Here is a 16799-nt window from a genome sequence, read left to right on the forward strand (position 1 = left end):
ACTATAATAGAATTTGTCTTTTAATTTCTAAGATGTATCCTGAACACACTATATAGAAAATGTATTTTTACCTTAAATGCAGTTTACTTCATAAAAACATAAAAATGGATTTTTCTGGCCATAACTAGCTTATTCAAATATAATAGAAATAATGTAATATATTTTTTGTATTAACTTCCGAGCTCCAGTTCACACTCATTCAAAAATTGTTTATAGATACCCTAACAAGGATTTTGATTTTCAATCTTTAAGGCAGGGTGCAAAGGCAATTAAGTATCTCCAAAACACAACAGCAGCTATTCTGTCCAAGCTCACAGGAAATGAAGGGAAGTATGTAGGATCTGATAAATCCAGAAGAGAATGTTGTTTTTTAAAATAATATTCTGATTCTCCTGATTGGATGATGAGATTTAAGACTACCAATGAATTGTACCAATTAAAGAGGATCAGGTAACATCACACTTGAATCTTACAGATTTGGGGGGAAAAAAAATCAAAACAAAAAGTGAAGTTTTGACATTGGGTCAACATCCACATGCAGAAACTAAGTATTAACGCCACAGAAACAAAAATAAAATTTTAATAAATTGATGTATGATAGATGATCTAGATATTTTAACTTACTATGTATCATAGCTTAATTTCATTAAAAACTATTACAAAGAACAAAGTACAGGTCTACAGGAAAATTAATGTGCAATAAAGAGACCTAGCACGAGTTCACATTTCTTCTAAGTAAATTTTAACTTTAATTAATTTCCAAATCAGGCAACTAAATCAAACATTTTGTTTCTTTACCCCAGGCTATTGTTTTACTTCAATGGGTGTAACACAGGTACTTTAACAAACAATAAAAATTCTAGCAGGGGAGGAGAATAAATGAGGGAAAACAAGAAAATAGGAGGCTCAATTAGCAAAACAAAACATGTTTTATTTATCAAAGACAATGAAATAAATCAGAAAATACAGAGAAATACAAAAAAAGTTATAAAGCGTAATAAATTTTATTTTTTCAGAAATGGAAAAATGACCCTGAATAGTTTTAGATGTATCTTTTAGTAGTCAGTGTCTAATAATAAACAAGCAATATATTTTATATGTTCTATATAGCTGTATCAACTGATTTTTAAGTTTAAAAGATAATTCCCATCATTTTTAATGTTGCATTTCAAAAGCAAAGATATAACTGAAGAGAAAACAGATGAGACATAAAATGATTTGTAAAATGTAGTAGCTTATGAATGTAAAATAGATTCCAGTTGTAATAATATTCACACACACTCTCGCAACACACTCACACCCCTATATTCCACAGACACATTTCCATAACTTGAAAACAGATATTTCACATATCTCAATTCAGGAAATGATTTTTACAAGTTAATCCTACAATCAGAAAGCAAGAAGCTATTAAAAGCACAAGTTTTTATTTGCTAAATTAAACTAAACATCTAAAGGAAAAAATATTACAATGATATTTAAAGATACTTTTTATTGGCTTTTTAAAAGACAAAATGCAAATGAGAGTATCTTATTCAGAAAATTAATTTTCAAAAATGTCTTAAATGAAATAAATATACTATCTAATACAATCTCTTCCTGCAAGAATCTCTAAGATGAACAATGCTAAAAACCAAACTTCTCATTTGAGAAACCCTAAAACTGTCAAGTCCCTTTAAAAAAAAAAAAAAAAAAGATTTTCTTATAAAGGACATGTGGCATACCCACATTTTCTTAAAATTTGTCCTAAAACTATCTTTAACACCCAAATTTTCTATATATATTAAGTTCACTTAATTTAAAATGAATGAAGAGATATCTATCTAGACACAATTTCTGAGAAAAAGATGCAGAAAGTAATTTATGCATGGTTATTTACAGAAAGTTTTGCTAAATAATGATGTAAATATTGGTTCAACAATCTGACAAAGCCTAATAATCAGCACTGCAGGTTTCAAAAAACTTTATGTATAACAAAGGATGTTTCAAGTGTAGAGTTACTAGATAAATCTAAGAGCCAGAAACTAAAGTATTTGACATGGTTAATAGTTTCATTTTTATTATGTTAAATGTCAGGTCAGAAGTCAATGGCATTTACACGCTGGAAGATTGTTTATCATTCAACTCTTTCAATTATATCAAACACTGATTAATCAAATGTGACTGCACTTTACTGCTACCACTTTATGGTTTCTTTCAAGTATACCCAAATCTTTTAAATGGGCACATGTGCAACTGTGCAAAACAAATGAAATATAAATATTTAAGAGAATGAACAGAAATGGCTTTTAAGCATAAACCACTCTGCCATTCAGTTATGAAGCTCTATCTTTTCCTCACTAATTTGTCTTCTGCTTTTAGTAGTCTTCTATCTTATTAAAGTTGCAGGCTTACAGACGATCTGGAAATTTCACATTGATACAAGAAAGGAATGTCTGGTCGATGCAGTCTAGGGACAAAAAGAATTAGCCTTAAAATGTATTAAGTTGCAATTATCTAAACGACAGCATAATGAAAACTGATCTTATAAGCAGTATTACATCAAGTATATAATATCCTTTTGGTAAGAATTACATAAGGTAGCATATATCAAAATATATTCTAAAGTTTAGGCTTCTAACCATCTAGAAAATATTTACATTAGAGTTTAAACTCTTGAAAATGCAAACAAGGTAATCACACTGAATATTCACAGAATATCATTTAAGTTAGTAAAATTACTTTGCCTTTTATCTTACAGGTAATACGGACAAACTCTTAAGGTCACTGCTTGTAAAGACATTTTACCAGTTAAAGAGAAAATGTGACATCTTCTAGGGGGAGGAAGAAACCTTAGTGGAACATTTAAAGTGATATTTAAATATAATCCAGAAATGCAATTGTAATCATTGTTCTCTTCAGCAGAAATAAGTAAATCATGTCAGCTTATGTAAAACTCATATAAGCATAAAATTTAAGCAACCAAATCACAAACCATACAATTTATTTATACTTAAGTCATAGCAACTTGAAGCATTTTGTACTTAAAGATACATCCAGAAGTTAAGTGTTTTAGTAGACATTTTGCTTATGCGGTTCAACTACTTTAAAAGTTCAAATCAATGAAGTGTATGGTACTTGCTTTAAAAGTATCAATAGTATAGCGAGTAGAGATATGAGGTCTCTTCATGTGAAGATCTACTAGCTGCACAATAAATAAATGCCTTTACTATAGACACAGCCTCCAGAAACTTACTGGATAACCAGTAAGACAACCTCTGCTCATTTCTTTATATTCCCATTTATTCAAGTTGCAGCCTTGGTTGTTGATACAAACTGGCACACATTAAGAAAATAGTAACAAAGCTCCTATTTTCTTCACACAACTTTTATTCATTGATCCAGTTTGTTAAGATCAGTGCATGGCAAGTTGCTTTTCAATCAGATTTGTTTTTTTGTTTGTTTTATCCACCAGATATCTATGTGAATTTCACACTGTTTTATGCAAAATGCCCATTCTCTCTGTGTAAGTGCTTTGTCATATTTTGTTTTTCAAGCTTTCAAATGCTGTGCTGGTGGTTACTTCGTATACATCCTGTGGTCAAGCTTTAAAAAGAAATTTAAAAGTCTGATTTAAAGTTTCAGTTTACTCATAATACATTTTTAAAAATTAAAATGTATGAAATTCAATTTTTAAAATGGAAGTTATCTTAAAAGTTCACAACTTCTTAAATTTCAGTAAGTGACTGTTAACAGTATAAAAATCTATTAAATATGCTGAATTTGAGTAAACAACATGAGTACATATTAAGCATTTAATATGCATCTGGTGAATTTGAATACAAAAGGAATAAACAATTAACATATTAATATTTCTTACCTCTATAATAAGAAGAAATATCTTGTTCTATGAGCAGCTGCCATGCTTTCAGACATGTTTCTGACTTTTAGATAATTAACAAATCCTCTGAAGAAAAGAAGCAGGCCTGAGAAGGTTGAAATAATACAGATATGTTATGTTCTTACACAGAAAGGGGACACAATACATTTTAGATAGACAATTATAAACAAGATCCTCTTGGTCTAAGGAATTTAACGTGCAGGATTACAGTCATTCCATAATATATTTTACATTATAATGACAAATCTATTGTAAGGAAATATAATAAAATTTAACTGCCACCCCCAAATTCTTTCAATTTGTTACACCTAGATGTATCTAAAGTAAAGTAAATCCAGCCACGAAAATCCAAAATTACACAAAAATACACACTTACTAAATTATTTCTTAAAAAGCAAAGCTACCTAATGCATTTAAACTGATTCAACCCATAGAAGTCCCATTTTATACCAAATTTTTTAATTACTATAACTACTAAGCAAACTAAGACATATTTACTGATATAAAGTATTCAAGAGAGAACATATGCATGTAATTGCTAACAATTGTGGGATAAAACCAATAACAAGCCTGTCTAGCAAGATCAGGTGCCTGTCATCTGCAAGATTTGTATTTAGAGATATGTGCATTATGTAAATAATTTACTTATTAGTTATTATCTTCAAGTAATAAAAGACTAATTTATAATAAAAATTAAGTTGAGAAAAATCAAGAAAGAAGACTTTGGAAGCAGCCACTAGTGATTTCTTAAATGATTTGAGATGTATCTTCTATCTATCTCAGTGTTCTCCTCTGTAAAATAGTATTTTTAAATAATAATCATTTACATTAATAATCATTTATAATAATCACAGGTATCTTTAGTAATCAATTAAACAAAGCCTGTGAAATGCTTCAAAGTTTCAGGTGAAAAATATTAGCTAAGTATAAAGAGCATTACCATTATTAGTAGAGCTAAGTCTTTGATATACTTAAGCATACAATTCTAAGGGCAACATTTATTGACTCCAGTAAATTTTTAACTAGGTAATGGTGGGCGGGAGGGCAGGGACCAAAAGATATGTACGCATGCAACTTTCCTCACCAGGAGGAAGAGTCTGTCAATTTAAAATGTAAAGTCTCAACTGAAATTTGTAACCCAATTCTAAGACAATAATCGAAGCACTAAAATAAGAAGCATGGTTATAATAAATTAGAGAGGAAAGATAGAAGAGATATACAAATAATGACTTAAACAAGTGGTATAAGTTTCACCTAAATCTGATCCCATCTGCTTCCTATATCCTCTTTCCACTTGTGACCCCCACTCTGAATTCTCCCCTCATGCCCTTCCAGATGCTGTTCAAAGATAATGATATTGTGATCCAAACGTAAAAGTACTACTGAAAAATGTACACCAAAATTATTTGTGAAATCCTTTCTTTTGTCTATGAAGCTGCTGATTCTAAGACATATTTTGTTCTGCTCAGGCATTTTCCAAAATAAGCCAATTCACATCTAGAAACCGATCACTCAGCAGCTATTGTTTCTCAGCATTCTATGATGTGCTCAACACTCTTCTGAGTATTATGTGAGAGGAACATTTTGATCATGAATTAAGTTTTCACATTCCCCTAAATGCTAGATTATGGCTCTGATATGGAACTGGGGCTGCCCTCTGCATTCTATTCTGTCTCACAGTTGCCTTCCGAAGGCTCCTCAATCCGCTAATAATATTTATAAGCAAGTATCTCATTCAATATGCTTAAATACCTAAAAGACTTTATCAATTTTTTCACTTTTAAGGAAGAAACTCAATAATGAGCACAGAATCAGTCAGAAAACAATTACCAATACAAAAAACTGGCTAAACTTTTGTACAAGTCTGCCTCCCCAACAAAATCACAACATTAGAATAATTTCATTATAATTATTAGAGAAACAATCTAGGATTTTTAGTGACCTTAACCGACCACTAAGATTTTGTTTCCCCAAAGATCCAAAAGATGCAACAGCAGGACTAAATATAAACTCAAGGAGAACACTGCCACCTACTGAAATGCTATTTTCTGGTATAATTATGTTACTAGAGAAATGTGGGCTCTTAAACCTAAAAAGAAACAAAATGTATTCTTCATGTCGGTAAATAAATTTGAAATGTGGATTAAAGGTATCATGTGAGTTTAAGATTAACTTAATTATCATATATCTAAAGAGGAAAACACAAGGGATTGTAAATCGGAAATCCATAAAATTCATCAATATTAATAAAAGACATGCCTTGTAAGAAGAAAACTCAACAGAAGTACTGTGATCATTAGGCATGAAGCCTTTCCTTATGCCTGACTGATTAATGATTAATGCAGGGTACACTTCCAAAGTGTAAAGAATGTTTCAATGATCCAAAAATAAAAGAATGGACAGAATATCCAACTATCCTCCTCTCAACACTTCCTACGATCATTAAAAGAAAATTATGCATGTATATTTTCCAAAATAAATGCTGAAGGTAACTATTTTTTAATCATTTTAGGATTTTCAACTTTTGTAGGATTGACTTATCATTCAACCACTGATTCTTTAAATTGACAGGCTCTGAATTTTAAATCAGAAATCCAGAATGCTACATAGAATTATCTGAATAGCCAAGATGATATAAGTGTTTGGATATGAGAATTTTACAACAGAAAACCTTTTTTCCACATAAATTATAAAACAGTATATTTACATCTCACATTCTTAGGAAACATCAAAGTTAAACTAAATGCAAATTAGTCATACTGAAATGCATTAAAAATAAACTTACCAAGTACAAGAAATATCCACCAAAGCCAATACTGTCCATTGAAATATCCAGTAAAATAATCAGAAAACTGTGGAGTGAACATAAATATATTAACCGTATTTGTGTACCTAAATTTGAAAATCATAAGTCTTAGTTTCAGAATGATTTACCTCAAATAATTTTTAGCACTTAAAACAGCACAAAAAGAAAAACAGAAAAGAAAAAAATACTTAATGACATACACATATAATTATTTGAGAAAAAATAACAGCAAACACACTTATGCAAAATCTTTTAGAAACAAAAAATAGTTTCAAACTGCTTGTAAAGAAGAAAGATAAGTGCTATATATCTGAATCCAACATTTTCTCATTAAGGAGTTCACATGTCAGTTCTTTTTTCATAATCTCTCAAAGCCACAACTACCGTCCCAAACACACTACAGCAACCTGCTGCTTTAGATATTAACACCAAAAGCCACATTAGTTTAATCTTATCAGATGGGGATGTTCTGCTGACCTCTAAAAAGAAGAGCTTTTGACCTTCTATACACCCCCTACTGTTAATCACTGCCAAGAATACTAGGCACATAAAGACCCCCAACTCATTAGAGTCTTTTTATTTTCAAACTAGATGCTCCAGCATTCATTTCCCAACAGTGAGCTGAGAACAGCGAAATGAACCTTGAAGCGGCATTTCAACAGTTCCTATTAGTGGCCGTGGTAGACAGTTTATATTCTCTGTGAAGTGAGGATATGAACAGGCAGACGGAAGGCAGGGTTTGATGATATTGGACACAGGTATCTTTTCCTTGATTAGACTAGGGACATGATGATTTATTATCTTCGAAAAGTTTTCTTTTTAAATCAGTCTAATATTCCTGCTTATTTAATCTACTCTGTTTCCATTGGTCTCTGAACCGAATCTGATTTAACTAAAAATGAGTTTGTTAAATGCAGATTTGTCCTCAGATGTATCTATCTCCAACTTTATAGGTTATTATTTCCAACTATTCATTGGTAATTTCCATAAAAGCTTAAAAATCTTATAGGTGTGGTTATAACAAAAACGCTTACAAATTGTAATGTTACTAGTGAGGAAGTATATCCACTAAAGGTTATCTAAATCTGTTTTTAAAAGCTTTTAAATTATTCTCACAGGAAGTATTTACAATATATGAACCATGATCTAAGTTCTCAGCTTAGAGTTTTAGAAATTACAAAGATTAGAGATTTCAGAGTACCATCATAGATGCAAATTCCACATACTCCTACACCTTTAAAATATGTACAATAAAGGGAGAACTAGAAAATTGTGGGAATATAGCTTGTAAAGTAGGAAAGCACTACACTACTTTTTAATCAAATGATTAATAATTAGAAATAAAAGGTTTTCATACAGGTTTTAGAGATTATAAGAACAAAAGGAATAAAGAACCTAAGCAATACATTTTTAACTTTCTAATTTTTAAATATATTTAAAAATATATATTTCTAATATTTAAAATATATTTAATATATAATATTACCCGACAAGAGGCAACCAGAAAAGAACAATGTCATTCTTCACCAAAAATACAAACCTGCAGCTATTCTTTATTTATTCCCAAGTGAAGAATAGAATTACCTTCACTTTGAAGTCAAAGAGAAAAACTCACCATGTAAAAAGGATAAACTAATAAGCTTTTGGGCTCATTACTAAGCTGTCAAGTGTTTCAAAATACTAAAAGTCATAGGGCTGAGCCAAGCTGTGTTTTTGGTTTTTTTAAAATAACTAAATAACTCATGTTGACTGGTCAACCGCAGGCTGCAGAAATCAAATTTTGGAAAATAAATTAACCAACAATAAGAATTTATCTGATTTAAATTTGAAAAAAAAGAATTCAGCTGATTTTATTTTATTAATATGACACCAGTATTTTATTGTTTACATCCTGTCTACTTTCTAGAAGACTTGTCAGTTTTTAATAAAATATATATGTCTTTTAAAACAAATAATAGAAACATCAAAAGCCTTAAAAATAATATCAGAATCTGGGCTAAAGATATTTACACTAAATATGAGGTTCGCAGCAGCTCAGAAACAAAAAGAAAAGCAGCAGTTAATTTATAAATTGCTTATTATCTAATAAAAGGAAACACAAGGCTTTCAGGAGAAAACCTTTCTCTCAGCATCGAACTACAAGGGAAACTTATTGCCTTAAGCATTATAATAAAAGTCAAAGTACAGTGTTACAGAGGCAGTAGAGAATTAGGAGAACAGGCACTGAACTGAAATCAAGCTAGATTCAAATCCACATACAAACTGTGGGACACTGAGCAAGTTATTAGACTTTTTATTCTTAGTTTCATCATCAATAAAATGGCTGGCTTGTCTCCAGCATCACTGATACAGACAGGGTTAAAGAATTTAGTGCCTGTAATGAATTATGCCTGGAACATAGTAAGTACTCACTGAATGGTGGCTACTGTTATTTTATAACAAAAGATTTTTTTTTTTGGTACGCGGTCCTCTCACTGTTGTGGCCTCTCCCACTGCGGAGCACAGGCTCCAGACGCGCAGGCTCAGCGGCCATGGCTCATGAGCCCAGCCGCTCCGCGGCATGTGGGATCCTCCCGGACCGGGGCACGAACCCGTGTCCCCTGCATTGGCAGGCGGACTCTCAACCACTGCGCCACCAGGGAAGCCCCATAACAAAAGATTTTTTTTAATCCTTCTCTTATATCAATTCTCAACATACACTACAGGTATAATATTAACCTTAACTCAGTAAAGGTATTTTAAAAGGAAACTCAACAGTCCCAGTGATTAAACTTGACGCTCTTATATACCTTACAAAACATTGAGAAACTCCAGTCTTTGAATTTAAGGTCCCCATCTTATCACACTGACTGGAATTGATTACTAGACAATCTAACCCCTTCTCAACCTGGGACTCTAAGAGAGAATTAGGCCCTGATATCCTAGAGGCAAAGGTTGCATATAATGCACTAATTTCTTTTTTATGAATGTAGAATGATACTAGCAATTCAATAACTTTAGGAGAATTGAGAAAATCAAATCATTTTCTGTGTTCTGTGACTTAGACAAGAAATCTCATTTGAATAATTGTAATTAATTTTATTACTAACATAACCGAGGTTGGACATTACCTAGTTCCAACTCTTTCGAGATTTTCTAGTAATAACTTCTGCAAAGGCAGGGGCTGTCTCTTTATCTCTGCATGCCCCATAATACCTACCAGATTTATGCTAATGGTGGGAACCCACTCTACATTTTTTAAATGAAATTGAAACAAGTAATTGCCAGGGGGGCAGTTCTTACAATGGCTCAGGTTTTAATCACCTTAGAAGAAGCCAGTCCACAGGTCCCACCAAGAATCAACTGTTTAATAACCAAATCCTATAATCTAGTCTGAACAGAGACAGGGTATGAGAAGATTACTGAAACCCTGGGAAGTAATAAAATAAGTTTAAAAATAATGAAGAAACACATAAAATTCAAAGTTTTAATATTTTTATAATGGGGAATTTTTTAAATCTATTTGACAATGTAGGTGCATAACTGAAGTGTGTGAAGCACTTAATAAAAGCCGACATATTAGTATATGATTCTACTGAAAATTTCAGGAGGACTTGACTCATTCAACTAGAAATCAATGTTTAAATATATATGATTTGTAGAAAGTATATATTTTATTCGTTGTATATAGCATTTAAATGTGTGGGTAACTTTTAAGAAGAGTTATTAATTAACAAAGCCACTTTCCTAGCCTTACCTAAAGAAATCAGGAGAAAAGCTTTGTAAAAAGGAGCCAAAAGGGGCCTTCAAGAGGCAAAGGAAAAGAGCTGGGGGAAGATTATGTTAACAATAATACTGCCTGTACAACGGGTACAAAAAATTATTCGGGGGCTAGAAAAGCTGTTGAGATAGGAGAAAGAAAAGGACTTCTTGTTATCTCCCTACACACTACCTCGTAAATGATACGAGATAGACAGAGGGTGATTTCCAGGAACAACAGGAAAATGAGAAGAAAGGCTTAGAAGGAATGTAAAGGAAAAAAAGATGAGTTCTCATAACCACCTCAAAGGCCTGTACTGTACTTTTTTAGCTCTTAATGTTACCAAAAAAGAAAAAATAAAAATAAAAAAGAAACAGTGAGAAGATATTTAAGTCCATGATAATTTCACTAACCAATGGAAATTTTTATGTTTTAAAACTGATTTTAGGCAGACCTACACTATATCACAATAGTGGCAGCCACGATTTACTGAGCACATATACTTGTGCAGCAACTGAGCAAGGTACTCTCAATATGTCATGTTCATGCCTCACAAAAATACTGAATGGCAGCTATTATCAGCTTACCATGAAGAAACTAATGCTCAGAACAATTTAAAAACTTAAAGTTAGAACACTGATATACAAAAAGATGAGATTCAAACTCAGATTTATCTGATTTCAAAGTCCTTTCCACTTACTGAGGCTTCTCTGGTGGCGCAGTGGTTAAGAATCCGCCTGCCAATGCAGGGGACACGGGTTCGAGCCCTGGTCCGGGATGATCCCACATGCCGCAGAGCAACTAAGCCCGTGTGGCACAACTACTGAGCCTGCGCTCTAGAGCCAGCGAGCCACAACTACTGAGCCCACGCACCTAAAGCCCATGCTCCGCAACAAGAGAAGCCACCGCAAGGAGAAGCCCACTCACCGCAACAAAAAGTAGCCCCCGCTCACCACAACTGGAGAAAGCCCTCAGGCAGCAACAGAGACCCAACGCAGCCAAAAATAAATTAATTAATTAAAAACAAACAAACAAAAATTTCTTTCCACATACTAACAAGCTCTCATATAATACAGTCATAAAATGTCCACACCACAGAGATCACTATGATAGTTAAGGATAGAAGTTAAGAATAAGTCTCAAAATAATTGAGCTCATATACACAAAATGAACATTTGTGAACCACATAGGAAATTTTATGTATTTTAATTTTAGAGACAAAAGTGATAGAGGCTATCAAGACACTCACCCTGACAATAAGGATCCATTTGATCAATGAAAGGCCAAATCCACAGATGGCACCATACCTTCCAGCTATGGTATTGGTGATACAGAAGGATAAACAAAATCCAAGCCAGTTGAAAATAAATGCCACTGAAAGCAAGAGAAATAATTCTTTTAAAGACCACACTTTGGAAACAAATTAACAGAGACATAATATAAACATCAATAATACTTCATAACTCAATGGAAACAGCAGTTCTTTCTCTTAATTCTGTACTAATTAAGTCTTGTTTATAGACTATAGTTTACCTTTTGCAAATGTATTAGTTATTTACTATACATTAACAAGTGGGTAAGCTTGGTTTCTTGTCAGTTTGGTCAACAAGAATCAATACCTTACAGCTTATCACCAAAAGGTGAAACTGCATTTTTTTTTCTTTTATACATACATTTGTTATTGAAGCTGCATTTTTAAACCAGTTAAAAATTAGGTCACAATGTAACTCCCATGTGATCCTACCCAAAAAGTCTAGTCTAAGCCATCATCAGCCAGCCAAATTAAAAAGCAATATTAAAGATGAGCCGAATAAATTATAAACTATTGTTCCCAGAGCAGATACTGTTCATTGCCTTCTCTTCTTACCTAACAAAACCTGTTGTTCCCCTTCCCAGGAACCCACCGACCTCTAGAGCCTGTATTTTTAGGAAAGGCTGGACCCCATACTTAGCCCCCAAAGGTGAGTCCTGTCTGGGAAAATCACAGAAGGCCCAAATCCCTTGCCAGTGAATTTTTTTTAATAGGACTTCTGAAAAAATTCTTAAAAACACAGCAAGGAGAGGGAAGATGGAATATAGGTAAAACAACAGTGGTTTTGAATTGATCATTGTTGAAGCTGGGAGATGGATACACAGATGTTTATTACACTCTTGTCTAGTTTGAGAATTTCTACAATGAAAGTTTTTTAAAAAGAATAGAAGAAAAGGCCCTTCTTCCACTGGGTAGCACGTTTAACTGTAATGCCTGGAACTGCTGCAGGGAGCTTGCTATCAGCCTGAGGATTAAACCATCACTCCAAATAGTGGGGGGGGTGAAGAAAACCGAAGTAAAGCAAAGCAGAGCCACAGCACTGATATGGTCTGTGCCTGAGGTCTGCTCATCCAGGGACTTCTTGTTTTGTGAGATAATCTCCTAACTATTTAAAACAGTTGAGTAAGGGTTTTCTATTTCTCATAGCAGAAACCATTCTGACATAGGTCCTTGAGATATAATCAGAGTACCTTATTTACATCCAAGACAGCAACATCATCAAAATAATAATAGTAATAATAATAAAACTAAAGATCAGTTTGAACCTAAATCTTGTTCAGTGCCCAGCCTCTTACCCTAAATATCTCCAACCAAGCCTCAGGGAGAATAAAGTAAATTACCTAGAGAAATTCTAGTTTTTCAGAATTCTAAAGACAAAGAGGAAACATTTTAGGATAAGTTTAAATGAAATGGCTATTTCTTCGAAGTAATGCCCCTACTCCTGTTAATTTCTTCCTTCCTAATACTTTCTAGCCGCAGCTTTTTTGATCATTTATGGGAAACTGTACTATATGGTGTGATAGTCAGAAAAATCAATTTTGAAATAAGAGACTCGTGTTTGAGTCGTAGTCACTCACTAGATATATGACCTTGGACTCACTGCTGACTTCTGTTGAGCCACAGTCCTCTGATCTTTAAGTACCTACTTCACAAGATTGATAAGAGGATTAAGTGAGAAAGTAAAGAGCTTAAGCATAGTACAGAAGCTGGCACACGGTGACGGCTAAAAAAATGCTAGCCATCATCACTACCCATACAAAATGATCTCTTCACATTACAGACTAGGTCCCATCTTTCCTGCAAAACAATTTCAAGAGACACTACTATAAATAAAGCTTGTTTACTCTCTACCGTACTGTACAACAGAGATAGGATATTTCCATCATTATAGAATAATCTATTGCACATAGCCACTCTGTATCAAACTGGCTAATATTTGTGTTAGGTTAGGGAAAGCACATAACAAAAAATAATTTTATATCTATTTAAACTAAAGAATTTATATTACCAAACAGCAGTAGAGATTCCCAACTGGTTGCTACCTATGTGTTAATGACAGGCTGAGATATGTCTCTCCTCAGCCCTTAGGGCAGGCAGGTGAGGTCTGGGGCAGAGGACAGACTGCCACCAGTCCTGAGCACCTTACTCTTTTATCTCAGTGTGCTATAAACATTCTATCATTTTGCAAGCATGTCGTGTTTATGAAACATAGGAGGCACTGATGGAGAAAACCCAAAACAGCAAAACATTCCAAAAGTGTATTTTCACCTGAGTATGTGTATGTTTAGCTTTGGGGAAAAGATAATTTAAACACTGTCCAATTTCTTCAAAATCAGATTTACCGATATCTATTATATGTATCATTGTAGCCAAAAGAGAAATAAGATTCAAAAGAACAAAAAAGTAGTTAATGAGCCACCATGTTTTCTTTATGCTCTCCGCCAGCAGTATGAATTCCTATAAATTGTGCTCATGTGATATAATTTGTTATAGACTGAACTCTGTCCCCTCAAAATTCATAGATTAAAGCCCTGACCTCCAGTGTGACTGTATTTAGAGATAGTGCCTTTAGGGAGGTGGCTAAAATTAAATAAGGTTATAAGGGTGAAGCCCTAATACAATAGGATTGGTGTCCTTATAGGAAGAGGAATAGACACGAGAAAGCTCTCTCTCTCTGCACACATGTAGAGAAGAGGTCATGTGAGGACACCACAAGAAGACAGCCAACTGCAGGCCCAAAGAGAACCCTCACCAGAAACCAAATTTTCTGGCACCTTAATCTTGGACTTCTACCCTCCAGAACTGTGAGAAAATAAATTTTCATTGTTTAAGCCACCCAGACTGTGGTTTTTCGTTATGGCAGCCTGAATAGACAAATGCATAACTTAATCATCTTTAATTGGTTTAAGCACCAGGAAAACAGAGAAGTTGTGACTACTGAAGCATAAATAGATTCACTTTTTATGCCCCTTGGCCTACAAAATAGAAGTAAAGCTGAAGAGGTCTTTACAGTACAGAAAGAGCAAAGCATTCAATTCTGGATCCTCTAGGACATGTCTGTCTCAGTTGTCAAAAAAGAGAATTTAATAAATTGTACACTAAACCTTAAGTATGTAAAATCCATAAAAGAAATAATGTGTAGTAGAGGCAGGTGAACATATACATGCCTAAGAAAGAAGACAAGAACAGAAGGACAAGTTAAGACTGAGAACAGGTAGGCTCCACACAAAGTCACAAGCCAAGTAAGAAGCATAGCTGGGACTGGAGCATCCACGTCTTTTATGCCTATATCCAGTGATCTTTTCATTATATACACCTCCCACCTACCCAAAGAGGTTAGCAGAATAATCTAGAAGGCAATATTGTACACTGTAGTTTATCCACTAACTAGTAAGGCTACACTTTAAAATTTTCAATAGCCACAAGATACTTATAAATAATAAAGGGGAAAAGAGTAACTTCATAGTGAAGAAAGCTGGCGGACACTACCTTAACCTGACGAGAGTTAACATCACTAGTAATTAAGACATATCTAGATCATTGCTTCTGATTTGATGTACTGAAAAGAACACATCATTTCTGTGGTATTCTTGAGGGGGAAAAAAGAAAAAAAAAAGGAAAGAAATGCAAAACCTGAATCTAATCATGAGGAAACATGAGCTAAATCCAAACTGAAAGACATGCTGCAAAATAACTGACCAGTATTCTTCAGAAGAATCAAAGTTGTTATGAAACAAAGAAAGACTAAGAAACTGTTCCAGGTTGAGGCAGACTAAGGAAACACAGAAACTAATATAATGTGTAATCCTGAAATAGATCCTAGATCAAGAAAAGGACATCAGTGGGACAACTGGCAAAATGTGAATAAGGTCTACAAACTAGTTAGTAGTATTTTGTAATGTTAATTTCCTAATGTTGATCATTGGACTGAAGTTACATACGTTAACACTTGGAAAATGAAAGTTATATGGCAATTGTACTATTTTTGCAATTTTTTCCTAAATTTAAAATTATTTCGAAATGAAAAGTTTAAAAAGTTTTAAATTAAATTTTGATACTTGCTTTGAAAATAAACAAATGAGTATCATAAATGAATGAATACCAATATACTAACATTATGCACTTATTAAATTTTTTTATCACAGAAAAATCCTCATTATATATAAATGCACCAGGTTTCAAACACAGTAAGTTCCCAAAGAATAATCAGTTTCACTATACTTGATTCTGAACTGCATAAAGGCAAATTCCTATCTTATCCTCATGCAATTCTCTTTGTTTAAACTATCAGCCATTGAGAAAAACATAAAGCTAAAAATTTATTAATTTTAAGACATTTCCACTAAATTATAAGCAATGAAATGACAAAATTATTTTTCTTATGAACAGAACAAATTCAATAAAATGTTCACAAATATTATGAGTTTCTTAAGGTGTAGTTATAATTCTTAGATGTCCCCCCTTTCTGGATTCACTTACAGTATGTGACCTCATCTAAAAACATAGCTTTACATGAACAGAATAAGTCATCAATGCATTGTTTTTCAGTGTGTAGTGCCCAGATAACCCCTCTAAGAACTGTCACTTTTATGACTCATCCATGGTAGGTACTTGAAAGAATTTACTGAATAAAGATGCTCAAGATCACTAATCGTTGGGGAAATGCAAATTAAATCACAAAGAGATACTACCACACAACTATTAGATTTCTAAATTTTTTTTTTTTCCTGTGGTACGCGGGCCTCTCACTGTTGTGGCCTCTGCCGTTGCAGAGCAAAGGCTCCGGACGCACAGGCTCAGCGGCAATGGCTCACGGGCCCAGCCGCTCCATGGCACGTACCCAGCCGCTCCGTGGCACATACCCGTGTCCCCTGCATCAGCAGGCGGACTCTCAACCACTGCGCCACCAGGGAAGCCCTAGATTTCTAAAATTTTTAAAACTGTTAATACTAAATGCTGACGAGGATCAGACCAATAGGAACTTTCATTCACTGCTGGTAGGAATGCAGAACAGAACTGAAAGACAGTTTGGCAATTTCTTACAAATCAGAATTCACGTTTC

General features: G+C 33.5%; 1 protein-coding gene across 1 annotated transcript in view; it reads right to left on the reverse strand.

The window, feature by feature from the left end:
• Positions 1–778: 778 nt before the first annotated feature.
• The window catches only part of NDFIP2 (Nedd4 family interacting protein 2), a gene marked incomplete at its 5' end in the record, with an annotated part of 62233 nt that continues 46212 nt past the window's right edge, over positions 779–16799 (reverse strand). Inside the window, 4 exons of the mRNA XM_082675570.1 lie at positions 779–2449; positions 3860–3965; positions 6666–6732; positions 11675–11799. Coding sequence (XP_082531696.1) covers positions 3862–3965; positions 6666–6732; positions 11675–11799 — 296 coding nt within the window. The 3' untranslated portion in view covers positions 779–2449; positions 3860–3861. The remainder of the gene's footprint in view (positions 2450–3859; positions 3966–6665; positions 6733–11674; positions 11800–16799) is intronic.

The sequence above is a fragment of the Grampus griseus genome (assembly GCF_964374135.1).
Source record: "Grampus griseus genome assembly, chromosome: 18".
NCBI classification, from domain to species: Eukaryota; Metazoa; Chordata; class Mammalia; order Artiodactyla; family Delphinidae; genus Grampus; species Grampus griseus.